The 22,929-nt window shown below is 61.0% G+C and overlaps 2 protein-coding genes across 2 annotated transcripts; both read left to right on the top strand.

Moving 5' to 3' along the window:
• Positions 1-302: 302 nt before the first annotated feature.
• LOC123363215 (E3 ubiquitin-protein ligase MARCHF5-like) lies at positions 303-5,446 on the top strand. Its single transcript, XM_045004095.1, has 7 exons — positions 303-458; positions 815-1,149; positions 2,905-3,107; positions 3,555-3,685; positions 3,991-4,174; positions 4,527-4,696; positions 5,152-5,446. Exons 1-7 carry the CDS (start codon positions 303-305, stop codon positions 5,305-5,307), a joined length of 1,335 nt encoding a protein of 444 aa, XP_044860030.1. The 3' UTR covers positions 5,308-5,446.
• Positions 5,447-16,920: 11,474 nt separating this feature from the next.
• On the top strand, positions 16,921-21,319 carry LOC123363216 (NPC1-like intracellular cholesterol transporter 1). Its single transcript, XM_045004096.1, has 2 exons — positions 16,921-17,145; positions 20,345-21,319. Exons 1-2 carry the CDS (start codon positions 17,092-17,094, stop codon positions 21,317-21,319), a joined length of 1,029 nt encoding a protein of 342 aa, XP_044860031.1. The 5' UTR covers positions 16,921-17,091.
• Positions 21,320-22,929: the final 1,610 nt, after the last annotated feature.

Here is a 22,929-nt window from a genome sequence, read left to right on the forward strand (position 1 = left end):
TGCAGAACAGTTCTCAGGATCGGGGCCTAACCTGGGAAAGTTTTCAAAGTGTCATGGGATAGAAATGACAGGGATCTCTGGGAGCTAGGGATCAAGTTTCCTTTCTCCATCCCATAATCCCATCCACAGCTTATAATTTTTGCACTTTTTTTTAGAAAGCCTGCAAACCCGCGTGGCATGTCTCCCCATCTGCCATCTCAGCCAGCAGCATGATACCCACAGAACACTTCACCGGCCTCGTGAACGGCGCAAACACTGCACGCTCACTTCTGGCTTTGCAGACCCCAGGACGTCCCGCACCAATGGGGGCCATGATGGTGTCTTCCGGGACCGTTTGCGAGGGACGTCGTGGGAAACAATTCAAGTCATGGGTGGCCATTCATAGCGGGCCCGGAAATCGAGCACTGACGGTGGGATCGCAGTGTGATGCAGGCTTGGGTGTGAAAGGCCTGGACCGGGTGCCATACTCATCAGACAGGAAGCCGGGCTCCAAGTGAAGTCCATGGCGGTTTTGCTATCGCTTTCGGCCGGTAATACAGGCGATGTCTGCACCAGGTGCCATTCCAGCCAGGGCACAAGCCTGGCACTGTAGGGGCCGTGTGGCCTAATGGATAGTGCACTGAGCTGGGCCTGGAGAGTGCAGGCTTCAGGTCCACGCTCTGCCACCTTGCCTGCTGGGTGACCGTGGTACCCCTTGTCGTGCCTCAGTTTCCCCATCTGCAAAACGGGCATAAAGCTGCTGACCGGGTAGAGCTGTACAGGTGGCACCCACAGAAGAGCCAGGTGGGATTAACCCTCCTACCCGCGGCATTAGACGGGCGGGGCTGTGCGCGCCCTGCCCCTGTCCCGGGCCAGACCCGGGCCTGTTAAGAATCAGGCCGCGCCGCGCTCCGGGGCCTGCGGGGCGGGCTCAAGGCTGCGGGGCCGCCCAGGGCTAAGCTGCGCCAGAGCCGAGAGCGGGACGAGGCGCCTCGGAGCTGCCGAGGGAGAACCGCGACCCGGCCCAGCCCAGCCCGGCGCAGGGGCAGCGCCCCGCGGATTCCGGCTGGCTGCGCGCTCGCTCGGGCCGGCGGCCGGCGATGGCCGGGCCTCGGCGCCGCCCGGGGGTGTGAGCGGCCCGTCCGCCATGGCCGAGCCGGCCGAGGAGAGGTGAGCGCTGGGGGTCCCCGGCCTGGGCCGGAACCGAGCCCGAACCCCCTCCGGCCGGAACCGAGCCCAGCCGGGCCCGAACCCCGTCCCGAGCCCCGCCCCGCTCTACCCCGGCCGGAACGGAGCCCGACCCCCTCCGGCCCACCCCGGCCCGAACCCAACCCCCCCCGGCCCCCGAGCCCGGCCCCGAACCGAGCCCGACCCCACCCCTCGGCCCCTCCCGAGTCCTGCCCCTCTCCCCAAGGGCTGGAGCCGGCCCAGGGCTGCATTAACCTTTTGTGGGCCCCCGTGGGGGTGGGGGGTGTCGGTCCCCGGAGCGCTAGTTACAGGGCACTAGTTACAAACTGACAGTTTCCAGCTGCCCAGTGGCCTGCCCAGCCCTGTGCTGCCAGCGTGTCCCTTTCCTGGGGGTGTGGACCCAGGCCATGCCACACAGCCCCCCCCCCTGCAACCCAACACCAGAACCCCCCCAATTCCCTATGGTCAGAGCCCCCCCAACCCTGCCCCAAATGCCCAGTGCCATGCACAACACCACCCCTGCCCAGCCCCCCCAAGAACCCCCACTCCCTAGTGTCCCAACACACAGATCTTCCCCCCTCACAGCCCAGCGACCCCCCCCCCAGAGACCCACTCCCCCACCCCCTGCTTCCTGGCTGCACTCACCAGTCCGCTGGGGGGTGACCGTAGGGGCGGCTCCAGGCCCCAGCACGCCAAGCATGTGCTTGGGGCGGCATGCCGCGGGGGGCGCTCTGCCGGTCGCCGGGTGGGCGGCAGGCGACTCCGGTGGACCTCCTGCAGGCGTTCCTGCGGAGGGTCCGCTGGTCCCGCGGCTTCGGTGGAGCATCCGCAGGCACGCCTGCAGGAGGTCCACCAGAGCTGCAGGACCGGCGACCAGCAGAGCGCCCCCCCACGGCGTGCCGCCCTGCTTGGGGTGGCGAAATGGCTAGAGCCGCCCCTGGGTGACTGTGTCTGCTGGGCTGAGCCGCCAGTGCAGCCAGGGCTGGTCCCTGGGCCGGTAATCGCTCCAGCCCCTCGGGAGCAGTGGGATCTGCCAGGCCAGGGCCTGTCCCAGCCGGGCTCCCTCAGAACCACTTGCCTGGAGGGCAGCTAAGACCTGCCAGGCTTCTGCACCAGTCCCAGGCAGCTCAGCTCAGCTCTGGGGAGACAGATGGGGCCCCACAGGTGGTGGGAAGCAGAGAGGCCCAGAGCCGGAGGTGCCCTGTGGTCCGGCCAGGGGGCAGAGAGGAGCTGGTGGGTGGGACCAGGGGGCAGAGACGAGCCCTCAGCCGGTGGGTGAGCAGGCCAAGAGGAACAAGTGGCTGGCAGGGTCTCAGGGCGCAGTGCGAGCAGAGCAGGCCAGGGCCCCTTCTGAGCATGGGCCCAGCTCCACGGAGCCACTGGTGCCATTGTAAACCCGGCACTGGCCCGGCCCGATCTCCCTGCGGAACATTCCCCTCCTGCTGCCACCCCAGCCAGCCTCCCCCTTTGGCCTGGCTCTGGGGGCCCGTGGGATGGGGCTGGGTCCCGGCTGCCCTGCACTGAGCCTGGGCCCGGGCAGGGGATGGGGGCAGGATCCGGATGGGGGTGGGACTGGAGAACGATGCTGGGGGGGAACCTGGCTGTTAAGGGGCGCTGGGTCCCCTAGGCATCCCCCTGCTCTGGGGTCGGGTGGCCCAGAGTTTGGCCCTGCCCTGCCCCCGGTCTGCATGGGTCCCTGGGTGCGCCTGTGTCCCTGACGCGCTCTCTGCTCTCCAGGCACTGCTGGGTCTGCTTCGCCACAGAGCGTGAGGACCGGGCCGCCGAGTGGGTCTGCCCCTGCCGCTGCAAAGGCTCCACCAAATGGATCCACCAGGCCTGCCTGCAGCGCTGGCTGGACGAGAAGCAGAAGGGCAACAGCACGGGCAGCGTGAGCTGCCCGCAGTGTGGCACTGAGTACCGCATCGTTTTCCCCAAGCTGGGTGAGCACGGCAGGGGGCCTGGGTCCAGAGCGAGCCCCTCTGGGCCCTGGCCAGGGCTTGGTTTGCCTGGGACCGCGACCAGGGGCACCAGGAGACGGGGTTGATGGGGCCAGTGGGTGTGAAGGGGTTAATGAGGGGCGGAGTGGATGGAGGGTGTGTGGGGTGGCTTTGCCTGGAGCACAGAGGTTGGCGCAATGCCCTGGCATGTCCCTGGCTCCTGACCTTGTGCTCCACCCACTAGCCTGTGTGGCCTGTGAAATTCCTGGCTCTGGCCTGGTCTGGCCTGGTGGGGAAGGGCTGAGAGCCCTGGGATCCTGCCTGTGAGCAGGTGGGGGCAGCCCTCATCCCTGGGGACTGTCTGGAGTCTCCCCCGCAGGCGGCTGGCCCAGGGAATACGGGGGGGGGGGTGTGTACGTGGCGTGGCTTGAGTTTCTGATCTCCCTGCAGGGCCCCTGGTGTATTTCCTCCACCAGGTGGACCAGATCCTGTCCAGAGCCAGCCCCTTCGCCATGGCCGGCATCGTGGTGGGGACGGTGTACTGGTCGGCTGTCACCTATGGGGCCGTCACGGTGATGCAGGTAATGGTGATGCAGGTGGGGGTTCACCAAAGGGGGCCCAAGCTGGGCCGGGGCTGGTTCTTCCGCCAGGCTCCGGAACAGAGGCAAGAACACTGGAGCGACTGCACCCGTGGATGCTACTGGGTGCCAGGCTGGCTGTGCGGGGGCACAGCTGGGGCCATGCAGCTGGTGTGGGCAGGGTGCTGTTGGGAATTGGCCTGAGAAGGCAACGTGGTGCCCGTGCTGCGGGGGTGCGACCGGCCCGGCCAGCGCGGGAAGCCCAGCTCTCGGCGTGGGCTCTGAGCCGCCTCCTCCCCCGGCTGCAGGTGGTCGGCCATAAGAAGGGGCTGGATGTGATGGAGCGGGCAGACCCCCTCTTCCTGCTCATGGGGCTGCCCACCATCCCCGTCATGCTGGTGCTGGGCAGGCTGATCCGCTGGGAGGACTACGTGCTGCGTGTCTGGCGGAAGTACTCCAGCAAGCTGCAGGCCCTGCAGGCCCTGGTGCCAGGTGCGGGGCGTCGCCGGTGGGTGGGATGGGGGCTCTGGGGCTGCCCTGGTGGTGCTGGTGGGTGGGCAGGTTGGTGAGGGGTTGGGCATGGCTGCCACTCAGCTGAGGCAGGGGCAGGCTGGCAGCGAAGGGATTTGAGGGGGCAGAGCCATGGGGGGAGGGGAAGCTTGGTAGCAGCACTGTCAGCTGGTGGCCTGGCAGGGGGAGGAGAGACAGTGACAAGGGGCAGAGTGCAGGTGGGGACAGACACTGGGGCCGAGGCAGGTGGTGTAGGGAGTGGTTCAGGTCTGAGCTCCCCAGCCAGCTGGCAGTAACCAATCACTGCCTCAGTTTCCCCTTTCCATTTCCCCAGGGATTGGGCGCCCAGTGCCCCCGGGGCCGCTGGCCGAGTCCCGCCCCCAGAGCGACCACCCGTCCCTCTCACGAACGCTGTGCGGGGCCCTGGTGTTCCCCACTGTCGCCAGCCTGGTGGGCAGGCTCCTCTTCCGGCGGGTGGACTCCAGCCTGCAGCGCACCATCCTGGTGAGTCCGGGGCCGGCCTGTGCCAGCCACTGCGGGGCGCCCATGCGGGGCACTGCCCAAAGTGCCTGGGCTGAGTCTCCAGCAGCTGTGGCTCACGCCCTGTGGCAGCTGGAGCTTCCCAGCCCGAGAACCCCAAACCCAGGGAGTCCGAGCTCAGAAACCTTGTGGTCTGTGATCTGCTCGCTACCATGGAAACGGCAGGCCAGCCTGGCACCGCCGCCCACACTGTGCTTGTGGGAGCGCTGGTGCTGCGGGTCAGGAGTGGGGGGCACCGGCAGAGTTGAGTGGGGAACCCAGGGCTGGGCTAGCAGGGGGTGTGGATCAGGGCACCAGCAGAGCTCCAGGGGGGAGCCCCCTTCCCTGGTGCTCAGTGGGAGCTGGCTGGGGGGCTAGAGGATGCCCAGAGTCATGGGACTGGCACAACAGCTGGCATCATCTCCTCCCCTCCTCCGCAGGGCGGCATCACCTTTGTGGCCATCAAGGGGGTGCTCAAAGTCTACTTCAGACAGCAGCAGTACCTGCTCCAGGCCAACCGGCGCATCCTTGACTACCTGGAGCCGGGCCCCGCGCCCCCGGACGAGGACAGCAGCACCGAGGGCAACCTCAGCTAGGCCTGGAGCTTGGCCCCTGCCCACAGCTCCTTGGCCCGTCGGGCTGTGCCCTGCCCTGGGTCCCCCCGCGGGAGGCTGTCTCCTGGCCCTGCCCCCTTTATAAATAGCCACTGGAAATACAAACCTTGTTTGAACGGCGCAAGGTGTGTCTGGGCATTGTTCCGGGGACTGTGTTTGGGGGTTCTCCCTTCCCACCTGCGAGAGCTCCCTGATGCTGCGGGACCTGATCCTCTCCCTGTCTCCCGCAGGCATGCGGAGCTGGGAGCGTTGGCAAGGGGGCTACCCTGGGAGCTTGGCTCCTCGGCGTCCCCTGGCCTGGGAGAGCCGTGAGCTGCTGGTCCCTGGGGCGTGTGAATGTTCCCGCAGTGCTGGGCACCTGGCACCAGTCCGGTTATCGGCAGGGCTGGCGTCCCCCTTTGCCTCAGGCCGTGTGGGCGCTTCCTGCAGCTGTGAGGGGTTTTTCTCTCCACCTCCCCGAGCGGAGACAGATCCATCCCTGGCCCACCATGTCCCCAGAGCGGGGGAGGGGGGGTGCTCTGCCATGCGGTGTGAAATGTTCACCCCCTGGTCCCTGTACCAAGCTCCCTGGGGCTCTGGGGTGGAGCAGGGAATCGAACCTGGGGCTGCTGCGATCTAGGCTGGGGCCCTGCCCCTGCTGCCCCCTCCAAGCTCGTGAGCTGACTCCCATGGGCCCTGTGGCTGATGCAGGCCTGAGCCTGGATCATCCTGGTGCCAGTGCTTTTGGCTGCCGCCTTTCCCGGGTGCTTTTCGGCTCCTTTGCCATGGCTTGAGATGTGCCACAACCGCTCGATATGGTGGCTACCCCGTTACCACTGGGGGAGCCCCCTGGCATTTCTCCCCTGCTCCTCCAGCTGGATGGAGGTGTGAGCCGGGGCGGTGGAGCTGGGAACAGCCCCCTGCAGCAGCCCACGGACACCCACCGAGGGGCCACAGGTGACTGGGCTGCCCTGCCTGAGCTCCCTTCGCGCCCTGGAGGTGGGTCACAGCCCTGCGAGGCCGTGTCTGGGGGAGACTTCCTGGGGGCTTGGAGCAACCCACAGTGGGCGCCTGGCCCAGAGAGCCCGCTGTGGAGCAGCTGCCAGGCTGTTCTGCTGGGGGCGCTGGGGAGCAGCGTTCAAAGGGCTTTGCTGGCCAAGTGAGGGGAAATGCAGCCCCTGTGTGGTTCGGGGCAGCCGCCTCAGGCTGTGTTCAGGGGCTGAGCCTACTGGCCACGCGTCAGTCCTGGCCCAGGCCAGGGGGCCCCAGAATGGTGCCCTCTCCCAGGGGTGGGCAGCTTTTAATCCCTGGGTGTGGGATGGGGTTGGGAGTGGGTCTCTTCTGCTCGCTGGGGTCAGGCTGGGCTCTGTGCCCCCTCACGGGTCTCACTCTTCCTCCAGGGTGAGCCCTCAGTGCCCCAACAGCTTCCCGCAGCCCACGCTGAACTCCCACCTTCCTCCACCCCCATGTCCTGTGTCCGCCAGTTGGGGAGATGCTGAGAGGTGGGGTCAGTTGTCAGGTTCCATGTCCCGGGCGTGGAATTTGCCATTGTCTGGAGTCTCCACGGCTATGGAGATCAAGCCCCCTAAGGACACCTGGGCGCCATTCACACCTGTGTCCTAGCCTGCCCCCAGAGCAAACACCCCTTCCCCCACTAGGGAACAGTGCAGCAGCTAGGGGAAACTGAGGCACACCAGCTTCATAAAAATATTACAGAGAATTCTCACTTCCTCCTGGCCCCTGACCTCCAGGCTCTGCTGCCTCAGTCTGGGAGCCGAAGGGCTGCCCGGCTCTGGCTGCTGCCTCTGGGCTGAGTTCTCTGCAGGGGCAGTCACATTGGGGGGGGGGGAGCTGCTATACCCCAGGGACTCAGTGGTTGGGGGGCTCACGCTGGGCCCCGGAGATCAGAGGCCACAAGTTGGCCTGGAGCTGCTGATAAGGTCCAAGAGGTGGCTGGGGGTAGAGCTGTATCCTTCTCCCGGCTCAGCTTTGCTACTAGGCATGAGCCAGCCCCTTTGCTCCTGGTGGTGCAGGGCCAGGGCTAGGGCTGGGGTCTCTTCTGGCTCGTGCCACATCACGGGACTCTTCCCCCAGTTCTTAAAGCAGGGCCAAAGGCCGCTCCCAGCCACCCGCCTTTGTGACCAGCTTTACTGCCGGCTACAGGCCAGCTCCCCTCCCTGGTCCCAGCGCCGGCAGTTCAAAATCCCTGGGGCTTGGGGGGAAGGGTGATCTGAGGGCCCCATAACACACCTGGCCCCCCCTAAAGGGGCTTGGAGTCACGTCTCTGAGGTGGCATCACCTCCCCTCCTCCACTCACAGCACGGGACATGCTTCCCCCTCCGCCGGGGACAGTCGCCCTGAAGAACCAGGGCTCTCCGCAGCAGGGGGGCACCCAGGTGTGGTGGGACCCCATGGCAATGACTGTGTCCGTCCTGCCAGCTGGCTTTGAGTCCAGGGACGCCGGTGGGGGAAAGGCCCATGTGCGATGCCAGCTGGCAGATTCACGGACCAGCCACTAGAGGGCACCGATGACCAGCACGTGCCTAGTACCAGTTCTGCTGGCACATGGGGGTTCCCAGAACCTAGTGTGGTTACAGGCCAGAGACCTGCCCCCAGTCATTCCTGGGCAGGTCTGCTAGGAAACCAGCCCTTGATTTTCCACGCCCAGGGCGGGGAACCCATGGGCGGGGGAGTCACCCCAGGGGTTCGTTTCCCTCCCAGCCAATAGTTTGCACCCTAGTTTTAGTCTAAACTTCTCTACCTCTGCGTTCGGGCCCCAGACAGCGTTCGGCTTTGGTGGTGTGGGGCAAAGAGCCCATTCACAGGGTGTGTGAAGCAGGAGCAGCCGCCTCCTGGCTGTGCTGACCCCAAGGGGTTTCCTGGAAAGCCGAAGGGATGGCTGGAGCCACCAGCTCCCCAGTGAGCTGGTGGCAGCGGGAGCGTAGGCTAGTGGTTTGATCAAACCTGGGAGGGTTTTTAAGTCACTGACCTCTGAAGCGTTGGGGTGGTGCCAGCTGGAGATGGCCAGTGGGGAGGACTGGGCTCTGGTGGCACCGAGCTCTCGCTGTCTCAGGCGTGTGGCCGGCCGGGTCTGGCTCACATCCCAGGTCTCGCTGTGGGCCTGTTTCCCCCAGGTCAGATGCCAGGTTGTCTGAGTGTGTCTCACTTCATCATCCCTGCCACTGCGGGGCACTGGGCACTTCAGTTCTGGGGCACATGCCAGCCCAGGCTCCTGAGGGCTGCGGTCTTTGGTTGGTGGGTGTGTGGGTGCTGGTGGGGTCAGACTGGGTGAACTGGTCCCTTCTGATCTTGACCCCTCCGACTCTGACCTTGCTGCACTATGTGGTCTGGTCAGAGTGGGCGACCCAGGCTCTGTTCCATTTACTGCATGGCCCTACTCCATGCCTCAGTTTCCCCACCTCTAACAGGGGGATAGCATTGACCTACCTTGAGAGGCTCAGTGGATGAAGGTCAGGGAGGCACTTTGAGATCCTCGGAGGAAAGTGATTGGACAAGGCCATAGGATTATAACAAAGCAGGAGGCACTTAGAGCCCTCGGCCACGCTAAGATTTCCCCACCTTGGAGTCCCACGTCTCCTCCCCTGGGAAGCTGCCCGCAAGGCCCGGCCCCCACGGCCCTGGCAGAAAGCAGAGGCTGGTGATGGAACAGGAGTAGGGCCGGGTGGCCCAGTGGGTGCACCTAGGAGACCCTGCGTCAGTTCCCAGTTCTCCCCCAGTGCCTTGGCCAGCGCTTCGGACGACTCTCAATGGGTATCGGACTCCCACTGATACCCCTCAAGCCCTCGTGGCTCAGGCTCTCCATGTCAGCTGCCTGCGGGGTCCAGGGAAGAGGGGCGGCGAGGTGCCCAGCGCCTGGGGCCAGGGAAGTGCCTCAGAGAGACGTGCCAGGCACATAACCCAAGGGGGCTTACGCCACTGCAGGGGAGGGAGTGTTGCCTAGTGGGTAGTGTGCACTGCCCAGGGAGGGGCATTGGCATGACCCATCCGCACTGACGGGGGTTGGACCAGCCTGGCTGTGGGGGATGCCCTGTGGGGTCTGGGGCAGGGCTGTCGGGCAGCTCCCTGGCACAGCTGCCTGAGGCCCTGGGCTGCCTTGCTCGGGGCGCCTGGCTGGGAAAAGGGACTTGGGCCTATGGCCCTTTGAACGGGGCTGGTTCTGCAGGCTCAGGGAGGGGCCGGGAGCAATTGCCTGCCCCCCTCCAGCCCACTTCAGCCCCGTGCCCCCCACCTATTTCCAGCCGGCCCTTGGCAAGGGAAAGCAGAATATACGGTCGCTATGGAGATGGCACTGTTTCCTACTGTTTCCCTGACAACCCTCACTATGGAGATGGGAGGCTCTGGTGGGACCACGGCTGGCTGCATCTCCCTAAACCCTGCACTGCGCCACCTGCACCCCTAAACCCTGCACTGCGCCACCTGCACCCCATCCTGCACCCCTAAACCCTGTATGGCGCCACCTGCACCCCTAGCCCCTGCACCCCCCAACCTCCACACTGCACCACCTGTGCCCCACCCTTGCACCCCATCCTACACCCCAGCCTCTGCACTGCGCCACCTGTGCCCCCATTCTGCACCCTAGCCCCTGCACTGTGCCACCTGCACCCCCATCTTGCACCTCTAAACCCCACACCCCCATCCTGCACCCCTAAACCCCGCACTGCACCACCTGCGCCCCCATCCCCTGCACCCCCATCCTGCACCCCTAAACCCTGCACCACCTGTGGGGGGGGGGGTGTGGAGCCACATCAGGGCTGGGCTGCGTAAAGGGAGGACAGGAGAGCAGCTGCCCCGGTGAGGAAAGTGACCTGGGTGCCCCGAGTGCTCGGCGTTGCTCCTCACCCCCCCTCACAGCCCCTAGGGGTGCAGAGGACGGTCGGGGAGGGAGGAGCCAGATCTGTATGTAACCGATCCCTCCCCCCCCCCGCCCGCAGGTGCTCCCCTGCCAGCCAGGAGCAGCTTCGACTCCACCCTGCACTGCCATATGGCGCCCACCCCCGCAAGGCCGGCCGTGCTCCCCAAAGGTCTCTGCCATTGAAATCCCTGGAGATCAGGCCTGGGTCTGTACCGCGGCCAGCACACGCAACCAGTGATGAACTGCCAAAATATTAACAACCGGTTCCCCCCTCCTCACCCCCCTCCGGGACTCCTGCCCCATCCAACCCCCCATGTTCCTTGACAGCTCCCCCCGGACCCCTGCCCCATCCACCCCCCTTCCCTGTCCCGACTGCCCCCTGCCAACCCATCCAAACCCTGCTCCTTCCTGACTGCCCCCCCCGGGACTCTTGCCCCCATTCAATCCCCCTGTTCCCTGCTCTCTGACTGCCCTGACACGAATCCACCCCCCGCCCAACTCCCCTGCCCTCTATCCAACACCCCCCTTCATGCTCTCTGCCCCCTTACTGCACTGCTTTACCGGGTCCGGGCTGGGCCACTCGGCCGGGGTTCGGACCAGAGCCGGGGCACCCAGCTGGCCGGGGCTGGGCCGGAGCCGTGCCGGCCAGCTGAGGTTGGGATCGAGCCAGAGCTGCGACGCCTGGCTGGAGGAGGTCAGGACTGGGCCAGAGCTGCGCCACCCAGGGATGGGGGCAAGGGCCAGGCCGGAGCTGTGCGGCGCCTGGAGCCCTCCTCGCACCCCGCACCCCTGCCCCAGCTCACCTGCGGGAAGCCGCTGCTTCCTTCTCAGCTCTCCCAGGCTTCCCGCGCGAACCCCTGATTAGCAGGAAGCCGGGGAGGGGGAGGAGAAGCCTCGGGAGCATCCGGGGAGGAGGCAGAAGTGGAGTGAGGTGAGCTGGGGCTGGGGGAAGGGCAGGGAGATGCTGGAGCTTTTGTTAAATTTAAAAGTCCTTTTGGAACCGGTTGTCCCACGAGGGACAACCGGTTCCAAAAGGGCTTCTAAATTTAACAACCGGTTCCCGCAAACCGATGGGAACCGGCTCCAGCTCATCACTGCCTACGGGTAGGGTACTTGGAGCTAGGGTTAGGGTTCCTATGGGCAGGGCTCCCCGCCCCAGGGTTAGGGTTTCTATGGGTGGGGAAGTTGTAACTAGGATTAAGGTTCCTATGGGAAGGGCCCTTGGAACTAGGGATAGGGTTACTATGGGTAGGACTTTCTGCCCTAGGGTTAAGGTTCCTATGGGTAGGGCTTCCTGCGCTAGGGTTCGGGTTCCTACAGGTAGGGCACTTGGAGCTAGAGTTAGGGTTCCTATGGATAGGATTTCTTGCGCTAGGATTAGGGTTAATATAGGTATGGCACTTGTAGCTAGGGTGAGGGTTCCTATGGGTAGGGCTTCCCGCCCTAGGGTTAGGTTTCCTATGGGTAGGGCTTCCCGCCCTAGGGTTATGGGTCCTATGGGTAGGGCACTTGAACCTAGGGTTAGGGTTCCTATGGGTAGGGCACTCGGAGCTAGGATTAGGGTTCCTATGGCTAGGGCTTCCCATCCTAAGGTTAGGGTTCCTATGGGTAGGGCTCCCCACCCTAGGGTTAGGGTTCCTGTCGGTAGGGCACTTGGAGCTATGGTTAGGGTTCCAGTAGGTAGGGTTTCCCACCCTAGGGTGAGGGTTCCTATGGGTAAGGCACTTGGAGCTAGGGTCAGGGTTCCTAAGGGTAGGGCACTTGGAGCTAGGGTGAGGGTTCCTATGGGTAGGGCTTCCCACTCTATGGTGAGGGTTCCTATAGGTAACCATAGCTCCAAGTGCCCTAGAGTTCCTATGGGTAGGGCTTCCCGCCCTAGGGTCAGGGTTCTGATGGGTAGGGCACTTGGAGCTAGGATTACGGTTCCTATGGGTATGGCTTCCTGCCCTAGGGTTAGGGTTCCTATGGGTATGGCAGTTGGAGCTAGGGTTAGGGTTCCTATAGGTAGGTCAGTTGGAGCTAGGGTTAGGGTTCGTATGGGTAGGGTTTCCCACTCTAGAGTTAGGGTTCCTATGGGTAGGGCAGTTGGAGCTAGGGTTAGGGTTCGTATGGGTAGGGTTTCCCACCCTAGGATAAGGGTTCCTGTGGGAAGTGCTTCCTGCTCTAGGATCAGGGTTCCTATGGGTAGGGCACTTAGAGCTAGGGTTAGGGTTCCTATGGTTAGGGCTTCCCGCCCTAGGGTTAGGGTTCCTAAGGGTAGGGCACTTGGAGCTACGGTTAGGGTTCCTATGGGTACTGCTTTCCGCCCTAGGCTTAGGTTTCCTATGGGTAGGGCTCTTGTAGCTTGTATTCGGGTACCTATGGCAAGGGCACTTGAAACTAGGGTTAGGGTTCCTATGGGTAGGGCTTCCCAACCTAGGGTGAGGGTTCCTATGGGTAGCGCTTCCCGCCCTAGGATTACGATTCCTCTGGGTAGGGCTTCCCGCCCTAGGGTTACAATTCCTCTGGGTAGGGCTTCCCGCCCTAGGGTTACAATTCCTCTGGGTAGGGCACTTGGAACTGGAATTAGGGTTCCTATGGGTAGGACTTCCCACCGTAGGGTGAGGGTTCTTATGGGTACAGCACTTGGAGCTAGGGTCAGAGTTCCTATGGGTAGGGCTTCCCGCCCTAGGGTTAGGGTTCATCTGGGTAGGGCACTTTGAACTAGAATTAGGGTTCCTATGGGTAGGGCTTCCCGCCCTAGGGTTAGGATTCCTCTGGGTAGCGCTTCCCGCCCTAGGATTACGATTCCTCTGGGTAGGGCTTCCCACCCTAGGGTTACGATTCCTCTGGGTAGGGCTTCCCACCCTAGGGTTACGATTCCTTTGGGTAGGGCACTTGGAGCTAGTATTTGGGTTCCTATCGGTAGGGCACTTGGAGCTAGGGTTAGGGTTCCTATGGGTAGGGCACCTGAAGCTAGGATTAGGGTTACTATAGGGAGGGCACTTGAAACTAGGGTTAGGGTTCCTAATGGTAGGGCTTCCTGCCCTAGGGTTAGGGTTCCTATGGGTAGGGCTTCCCAACCTAGGGTGAGGGTTCCTATGGGTAGAGCACTTGGAACTGGAATTAGGGTTCCTATGGGTAGGACTTCCCACCGTAGGGTGAGGGTTCTTATGGGTACAGCACTTGGAGCTAGGGTCAGAGTTCCTATGGGTAGGGCTTCCCGCCCTAGGGTTAGGGTTCATCTGGGTAGGGCACTTTGAACTAGGATTAGGGTTCCTATGGGTAGGGCTTCCCGCCCTAGGGTTAGGATTCCTCTGGGTAGCGCTTCCCGCCCTAGGGTTATGATTCCTCTGGGTAGGGCACTTGGAGCTAGGGTTAGGGTTCCTATGGGTAGGGCACTTGGAGCTAGGGTTAGGGTTCATCTGGGTAGGGCTTCCCGCCCTTGGGTTAGGGTTCCTACTTGTAGGGCACTTGTAGCTAGTATTCGGGTTCCTATCGGTAGGGCACTTGGAGCTAGGGTTAGGGTTCCTATCGGTAGGGCTTACCGCCCTAGGATAAGGGTTCCTATGGGTACTGCTTCCTGCCCTAGGATCAGGGTTCCTATGGGTAGGGCACTTGGAGCTAGGATTAGGGTTCCTATGGGTATGGCTTCCCACCCTAGGGTTAAGGTTCCTATGAGTAGGGTTTCCCACTCTATGGTGAGGGTTAAGGTGCTCCGGGGGCCCCGGGACGCTCTGCGAGACAGCGCTTGGCCACCGGGGAGGCTGATTGTCAGCGCAGGGGCCCACGTGCTCTGTGCGATCAGGTAAGGTGGCTCGCACGCCGTGCATGTGCAGGGGACGCCACAAGACGCCGGGCTGGGGCTCTGCACAGACACCAGAGGGGAGAAGCGCCTGGGGACTCAGCCGCTGGATCCCTCAGCAGTGTGGGGAGCCGCCAGCTGTACACCAACCCCCGCCCCACAGCCACTACAACCAGACACCTCACCCTCAGCCACTCACCCCCCACACACACAGTGCACACGCCCGGCCCCACACCTACCCCCAGCCACCACAACCACACACCCCACCCCTACACTGCGCACCCCCAGCCCCACACCTACCCCCAGGCACCACAACCAGCCACTCCACCCCCAGCCACTCACACCCCAACTACACATCAAGCCCCACACCCCCAACTCCCTCACCTACTACCAGCCACCACAACCAGCCACCCCAACCCCAGCCACTCACCCCCCAACCTCACACCTGCCGCCAGCCACTACAACCAGACATCTCCAGGCCCACATCACACACTTACCCTTACCCCTGCCACCGCAACCAGCCACCCCATCCCCATGCGCCAACTTCTCACCTACCCCCCAGCCACCCAACCACACATCCACATCACACACCAACCCCAGCCTACCAGCCCCCTACCAGCCCACGCTCAAAGCCACTGCCCTCCCCCACCCACCTACCCCTTCAGCCACGGGCCAGGCCCCTCCCCCACTTAGAACCCACTGACTTGGCACTCGGTGGGGGAGAGGAGTTCCTGCTCTGTTCAGGAAAACACTTTGCGTTGCCCTCGAACCCTGATCTAATTTCTCCGTGATAGCCTTTATCTCGACGGCTTTTATTGCCGATGTGCAAGGCTACGTGTGCTGCTCAGTTCCACCTGGGGCAGATGTGTTGCAGTGAATCAGACCGAGCCGCACCGGGCTCACACCCTTCTTTATCACAGGCAGAGCCGGTAGCAGCATCTCTCCTCAAAGTCGTCCGGCGCCCGCCAATGCACGATCCTGTTTGCAGCTGCTTTGGCTCAAGTTGGGCTTTTGGGTGGAAATTTTCCAGGCCGAGCATCTGCCTCGAGCTGCGAGTTCAGAAAAGTTTCAGCCTAGATGTTTCCAAGGAGATCAGCGGAAAAATACATTGTTTTGTCCATGTTTTAAAAAACCCGCTTATAACCTTTGGGTGAGAAGCTCTAGCATCCCCAAGCTTTGGAGCATGGGGTCGCCCCAGTGGCCGGGAGGGGCCTTTTGCTGTTCTCCTGAAAATACACCCACATTTGGCCAAGTTACGAGCCTTTGAAAAATCTTTGCAGCAAGTGCCCAGTAGAGACTTGTTAGAGTTTGGCTGCTAACTTCTGATGATTCTGAATGCACTGAGCATGCTCTGTCCCCGCAAAGTGACTGAGCGTGCTCCGTCCCAGGGCTGCAGGAGCTGAGCAGGACGTGCCCTGCAATCGATCCTCCGGCAGGGCCAGCTCTGGCTTTTTTGCCGCCCCAAGCAAAAAAACCAAAAAAAATCTGTGGCGTGGCCAGAGCGGCAAAGCAGGAAAAAACCCAAACAAACCTGTGGGGCGGCCGGAGCCAGGATGCAGGGAGACTCCCTGCGCTGCAGACGTGGGAGGGGGAAGGAGCAGGGGGAGAGAGAGAAGGGGGGCAGCCAGGGCTTCAGTGGGGCGCTCGCCACTCGGCCTCGATTGCTGCCTGCCGGGCGGGCTCCGCACCGATCCGGTCGGCGGGGAGGGAAGGATGCGGGCTGCCCTGACAGGCTTGCTACAGACCTGGCACCGGCTGGGGCAGACGGAGCGCTCAGCCCACTCCCAGCAGGGCGCTCCCCTCCTCCGCACCGCCGCCCCCTACAGGGCGGCCGGATCAGCAAACAAAACAAATAAAAAAAGCAGCCGTGCTGCCCTAGGATTGGGCGGAAGCCGCCCCGTAGAATCTGCCGCCCCAAGCACGAGCTTGCTCGGCTGGTGCCTGGAACTGGCCCTGGGTAGTGGCCAGCGTGAGGGCAGGCCGGGAGCCTGGCTCTCCTGTGCAGATTGGGACAAGGAGTCTGGGACGGGAGGGGAGCAGTGAGGCAGGGCGCTAACGAAAAGGCTCTCTGCCTGGGAACTGGCACACTCCCGGCGATTGCTGCACATTAGCTGCACCTCACGCACAACTAATGCGAAACTCATCACCCAAACCTGCAGTATCCCCGGAGATCCCCGGGGTCGGCAAGGTGAGCAGCCAACGCCGACTTGTGTTGGGACAGGACAGCTGGGGCGGATGAGCGGAGGGATCCCCAGAGCAAGTTTTGCAGGGGGGCGCCTGGGGGGGGGGGGGAGGTGGTTCGACGATGCAGCTGGCTGGAAAGGAGGCAGCATGGCCTGATTCTCAAACCTATGTAGAGACCGCGAAATGCAGAGGACAGTTGCTGCCCGAGGAGTCCTTGTGCTGGTCAGTATGATGTGACTGTGGGGCTTCCCCCTATGAGGGTGGCTGGATGGACGGGGAAGACTGGGTCTGGGACGTGGAGCCGGGCGGGGCAGGGGAGACAGGACTGGGCCGAGGACAAGTTAGAGGGGGTGGGGCAGTGAGGGTCAAATCTGTTCTGGGAGAAACGGGCAGAAGTGTCTGTGCCCACAACAGATGCTCCCCTCCAGAGCCTGGCATGGAACCCAGGAGTCCTGAGTCTCACCCTTCCTCTGCTGTCAGAAAAACCCATGAACCCCCTGGCAGAGTGTTTGTCCCGTCCCCTGCTAGTGCTGGTCCATGCAGAGGATGACAACCTACTACTGCTGTCACTTTCTGCAGTAGCTCAGGTGGCGGAGATCTGAAGGGTGCAGCTCGGCTGTTGACCCAGAGGGGTGTCAACATGACCCCACATGCTGGGATTTCTAGTTTTCAGTTTGTTTGTTTTAAAGACACTCCCACCCCGTCCAAAAAATCCCCGTTAGAATATGTGTAACAGCAGCTCCTGTTGCCCCAGATGGCCTGCCCCCAAGTTAATGATACAAGGGATTTACGGCTGTGGTGCAGTCTGATTGGCTTCCTGGCCATCAGGCCAGCCGGGCTAATAGCAGGCAGTAGTTGCATTAATGCAGGGCCTGTGGGGGTGGGGCAGACCTGGCCCTGGGCTCCCACTGCCATCTGCTCCTCCAGGGCTGGCGACACTGAGAGGATGCTGGGCCACTTCCCGCTCACCCTGGTGCTGCTCAGCGCCACCCTGGACCTGGTGAGTGAGTCCTGGGCATGGCCAATCACTCCCCACTGCCCCAGCTGTTTGGCGGGGTCTGGGGAGTGTGGGGAGGGCAGGGGACCCTTATACAGAACAGCTGCTGGAGGCCTCCTGGAGCCACCCAGGGAACTGGGCTGGGCTGGCATCGTCTCTTCCAAAAACAGGGTGATTGTGCCAGTCTGGGACAGCTTCAAGGATGGGCAGGGAATGGGCAGGCTCCGATCCACCCCCAGGGCAGGGACTGGCTGGCTCGGGGGGGGCAGGGGAGGGAACACGGGGCCTTTCCCCTCTAGGGGGCACTGGCCCCAATCCGGCCAACGCTTTCAGTGTCCAAAGGTCTGATGGAGTTGAGGGGTCCCTACGCAGGGGTCTGAGCCCATAGTCCGTGGGCAGGGGGTGATCACAGCCCCACTGGCCGAAGATGCCTGCCTCTGCCCCCAGTGGGGATCTCTCCGACCGCAATGGCGAGGGTGCTGTGCGGAGGGGCAGCTCAGCCAGCTGCCCCTGCTCCGTGGTTAAGGGGTGCCCAGTTTCTGGGCTGGTGGGACTGGCATTGTCCCCAGCACTGGGTGGGACTCACGCTGGCATCGGCGAGGATGTTTGTGGGCAGGTGCATTCATGTGTGTGGGGGGTGCGTTCATAGAATGCTAGGACTGGAAGGGACCCCGAGAGGTCATCTAGTCCAGTCCCCTGCCTCATGGCAGGACTAAGTATTATCTAGACCATCCCTGACAGGTGTTTGTCTAACCTGCTCCTAAAAATCTCCAGTGATGGAGACTCCACAACCTCCCTGGGCAATTTATTCAAGCACTCAACCACCCTGACAGTTAGGAACTTTTGCCTAATGTCCAACCTAAACTGCCCTTGCTGCAATTTAAGCCCATTGCTTCTTGTCCTGTCCTCAGAGGTTAAGAAAAACAATTTTTCTCCCTCCTCTTTGAAACAACCTTTCATGTAACTGAAAACTGTTATCATGTCACCTCTCAGTCTTCTCTTCTCCAGACTAAACAAACCCAATTTTGTCAATCTTCCCTCATAGGTCACGTTTTCTAGACCTTTTGTGTTGCTCTTCTCTGGACTTTCTCTAATTTGTCCACATCTTTCCTGGAATGTGGCACCCAGAACTGGACACAATACTCCAGTTGAGACCTAGTCAGCATGGAGTAGAGCGGAAGAATTACTTCTTGTGTCTTGCTTACAACATTCCTGCTAATCCAGCCCAGAATTATGTTCGGTTTTTTTGCAGCAGCGTTACACTGTTGACTCATATTTAGCTTGTGATCCACTCTGACCCCCAGATCCCTTTCCACAGGACTCCTTCCTAGGCAGTCATTGCCCATTTTGTGTGTGTGCAACTGATTGTTCCTTCCTAAGCGGAGCACTTCGCATTTGTCCTTATTTCATTTCATCCTAGTTACTTCAGACCATTTCTCCAGTTTGTCCAGATCATTTTGAATTTTAATCCTATCCTCCAAAGCACTTGCAACCCCGCCCAGCTTGGTATCATCTGCAAACTTTATAAGTGTACTATCTGTGCCATTATCTAAATCATTGATGAAGATATTGAACAGAACCGGACCCAGATCCAATCCCCGTGGGACCCCACTGGTTATGCCCTTCCAGCCGGACTGTGAACCACTAACTACTCTCCGGGAACGGTTTTCCAACCAGTGATGCTCCCACCTTATAGTAGCTCCATCTAGGCTGCATTTCCCTAGTTTGTTTATGAGAAGGCCATGTGAGATAATATCAAAAGCCTTACTAAAGTCAAAATATACCATGTCTACTGCTTCCCCCATATCCACAAGGCTTGTTACCCTGACAAAGAAAGCTATCAGGTTGGTTTGACATGATTTGTTCTTGGCAGATTCATGCTGACTGTTACTTATCACCTCATTATCTTCTAGATATTTACAAATTGATTGTTTAATTAATTGCTCCATTATCTTTCTGGGTACAGAAGTTAAGCTGACTGGTCTGTAATTCCCCAGGTTCTCCTTGTTTCCTTTTTTATAGATGGGCACTATGTTTGCCCTTTTCCAGTCCTCTGAAATCTCTCCTGTCTTCCATGAGTTTTCAAAGATAATCACTAATGGCTCAGATATCTCCTCAGGCAGCTCCTTGAGTATTCTAGGATGCATTTCATCAGGCCCTGGTGGCTTGAAGACATCTAATTTGTCTAAATAATTTTTAACTTGTTCTTTCCCTATTTTAGCCTCTTATCCTACGTCATTTTCACTGGCATTCACTGTGCTAGACGTCCAATCACCACCAATCTTCTTGGTGAAAACCGAAACAAAGAAGTCATTAAGCTCCTTGCCAGGGCCAGCTCCTAGCTCCCCCCGAATCCTGCCGCAGGTCCAGGGCTGGGCACAGTGGGGCTGCTGCCAGTTTGATTGGTCGGCTCGGGCACCCGACAGTTTTCCAAACTCAAACTCGCTTGATCTGGAAAATTCCCCATTTTAAAGTTCAGAAAGATGTTGGGTCAAAAAACGATCTTGAGGGAGTTGAAAAGAATTCAGAGGCAGTTTGGAAATAGGGGGCGCGGGGAGCAGCTGGCCAGGCGGTGTGAAAGCTCTCAGCTGGGTGGGAGGGCAAGGCAGGTGCAGGGCCTGGTGCTGAGCTTATGCTGGGGGGAATCACAGGGTTGGGAGTTGGGGTGAGGAGGATGGTCTCATTAGGTTGGGGGTTGTGTGGTTGGGGGTCAGTCGCACTCTAGGAGGGGTCATGTGGTGCTGTCAAGGCACTGGGTCAGAGTCACATGTTGGGGGTCAGGGTGGGGGGTCGGTCTCCCACTGGGAGGGTTTCTGGGTTGGGGGTCGGGGTGCAGGTGATCAGCTCACACTGGGGTGTCCCCGGGTTGGGTCAGGGGGGTCAGTCTTGCACTGGGGGTAGCCCCAAGTTGGGGGTTGGGGTGCAGGTGGTTGGCTCACACTGGGGGTGTCCCCGAGTTGGGGGTCAAGTGCAGGTGGTTGGCTCACACTGGGGGTGTCCCCGAGTTGGGTGTTGGGGTGCAGGTGGTTGGCTCACACTGGGGGTGCCCCCAGGTTGGGGGTTGGGTCGTAAGGGTCAGTCTTGCACTGGGGTGTCCCTGGGTTGTGGGGCTGGAGGCTTAGGGTGGGTCCCATCCCCAGTGACTCCCAGCTCCCCAGCCGTGCTGCTGGTAACCCATCTCCTTTCTCTCCTGTGGGGACAGGCTACAGCGGCGCTGACAGGAATCCACCAAGCCGGGTACTGCTCCTACTACGGCGAGTGCGGGCGGAACCCCGAGATCAACGTGAGCCTGCTGTGGTCGCCGGTGCCCTGCCTCTCCAACACACCGGCCCGGCTGCTCAAAGACGCCACCCTCAGCAAGCTGAAGGAGGTGTGCCCCCAGCTGTACACGGGCGAGAACACCACGTACGCCTGCTGCTCCTACAACCAGCTGGTGGCCCTGCAGCTCAGCCTGGCCATCTCCCAGGCCGTCCTGACCCGCTGCCCCGCCTGCTCTGAGAACTTTGCCAACATCTACTGCCAGAACATCTGCAGCCCCAACCAGAGCCTCTTCACCAACGTCACTCGCTTCTTCAACCGCACCACCATCCTGGGCACGCGCCAGGTGGGCGTGCTGGAGTACCAGTGCTTCTACAACCAGAGCTTCGCTGACCAGTCCTACGACTCCTGCAAGGGCGTCCGGATCCCTGCCACTGGTGGCTACGCCATTGCTGCCATGTGCGGCAAGTACGGTGCCACCCTGTGCACCAGCCAGCGCTGGCTGGACTTCCAGGGGGACAGCAGCAACGGGCTGGCCCCGCTGGATATCGACTTCCAGCTGGTGCCCGCCAATGGTGCTGTTGGGGAGGGCATCGTGCCGCTCAACGGCAAGACTTGGCGCTGCAGCGAGGCCGTCAGTGCCGACGGGGAGCCGTGCTCCTGCCTGGACTGTGCCGAGTCCTGCCCACAGATCCCCACCCCCACGCCCCAGCCCCCGCCCCCGCCCTTCAAGGTGGGCAGCCTAGACGGGGTCTTGTTTGTGTGCTGTCTGCTCTTCTGCCTGCTGACCGTGCTCTTCGGGGCCTTCCTGGTGTGGCGCTGCGTCTCCAGATCCAGGCAGGCCAGCAGCAAGGGGCGGCAGCGCCAGAGGGACCAGATGACACGCCCTGCCCTGTCCTGGGAGTGTCCAGGGGGGTAGGAGCCAGCTCACCAACTGCCATGCGTGTGAGGAAGTGAGCATTCACCCACGAAAGCTCATGCTCCAAAACGTCTGTTAGTCTATAAGGTGCCACAGGACTCTTGGTCCCTTTTTACAGATCCAGACTAACACGGCTACCCCTCTGATGCTTCTCACCAACTGTGAGCATCCTCCGGGGCCTTCTCCCTGCCAAGGGAAAGTCCCTGCCTGTGCCAGGGGTGTGCTGGCTTCGTGGCCTGGCTCAGCCCCGTGCACCCCAGGGCTCAGGCTGGGGGCACTCTGCTACAAGCGCTTGGCAGGGCTTAACGGCCCCAGACACCAGGGCTTGGGCGATCTATGGGGGTTTCTGAGTACATATTGCAGCTTGGGGTGGCTGGTAGATCCCAGACAGCAATGGGTCTCGTGGGGGAGAGGGGACAAGTGTGCTGGGGGCATGAAGGTGGGGTTGGAGTCTCCTGGGGGATGGAAGGGTGGGGTCCTGTTACCTGGGGGACAGGAGGGTGGGGTCCTGTTACCTTGGGGACAGGAGGGTGGAGTCAGGGTTGCCTGGGGGACAGGAGGACGGGGTCGCATTACCTGGGGGATGGGAGGGTGGGGTCAGGGTTGCCTGGAGGACAGGAGGGCGGGGTCAGGGTTGCCCAGGGCCCTTGCTTGTACCTTCACAGGCTGCCTGACAGAGCAAGCAGGTGTCCTTGGCACATCGACCAGGCTCCCCGTATCTGCTGCTGCATCAGCCTTATTGGGGCCTGGGACTGTGATCCAAGGCCGTAGGCGTCGGTTAGCCGGGTGATAACAGGATGGGGCAGAGGGCACCCACAGTCCCTGACACGCAGCACCAGATTAACGCATAAACTAACTAAACTACAGCTTGGGACCTCGAAACAAGAAAAACCTGACTCCATTTCCAATTTCCTCAAAATCGGTTGATAACTAAAGGAGATATGGGGGAAAGAAGATTCTCTCTAAATACAGATATTTTCATGCAAATATGACACAATTTACATACCTGGCACAAATACCCTTACCTTACCCTCACCCTTCACTACTTGTTCATTACTGACAGGTGGGAGGCCAGGGCTGAGAAAAAAAGCCATAACTGCACTTGTAAAATTAGTATTTCTATAAGTAAGTCTGCTGTCAGTCTTCTAAGGCAGCGTTTTGTTGGCCAGCTGCTATGGGTGAAATGCTGACCGTGCTTTCAGAACTTATTTAAATAAACAAATAATCTCACTACCGATAAAATCGGGGAAAAATGTGAGGTCGGAGATGACAGTGTCGTGTAGCAATCCTGCTAAGCTCATACGCGTATGGGACTCGTCCTAGGAGTGATGTCACATATAGCGTCCCCCTTAGCTGGTGATAGCCAGAAAGCCGCTGTCTTTTGTTTATGGTCCTGCACACTCAGTCATAGTGTCTTCGCTCCTGTTTTTCTTCATTTTCTTAAATGTTAGTGTGTTTGTTCCTCTTCTGGTCTGTACATACGGACCATTGTGTGTTTTAGTGCACACGTCGCTTTCTGCTCCATGTGCTATCCAGGCTTCACATGACTGAGTTTGCAGGTGATCGTCTTATGGACTATGGTCAAGTGGATCTCGAGGAGGATAAATTTG

Source organism: Mauremys mutica, chromosome 2, assembly GCF_020497125.1.
Source record: "Mauremys mutica isolate MM-2020 ecotype Southern chromosome 2, ASM2049712v1, whole genome shotgun sequence".
Taxonomy (NCBI): Eukaryota; Metazoa; Chordata; order Testudines; family Geoemydidae; genus Mauremys; species Mauremys mutica.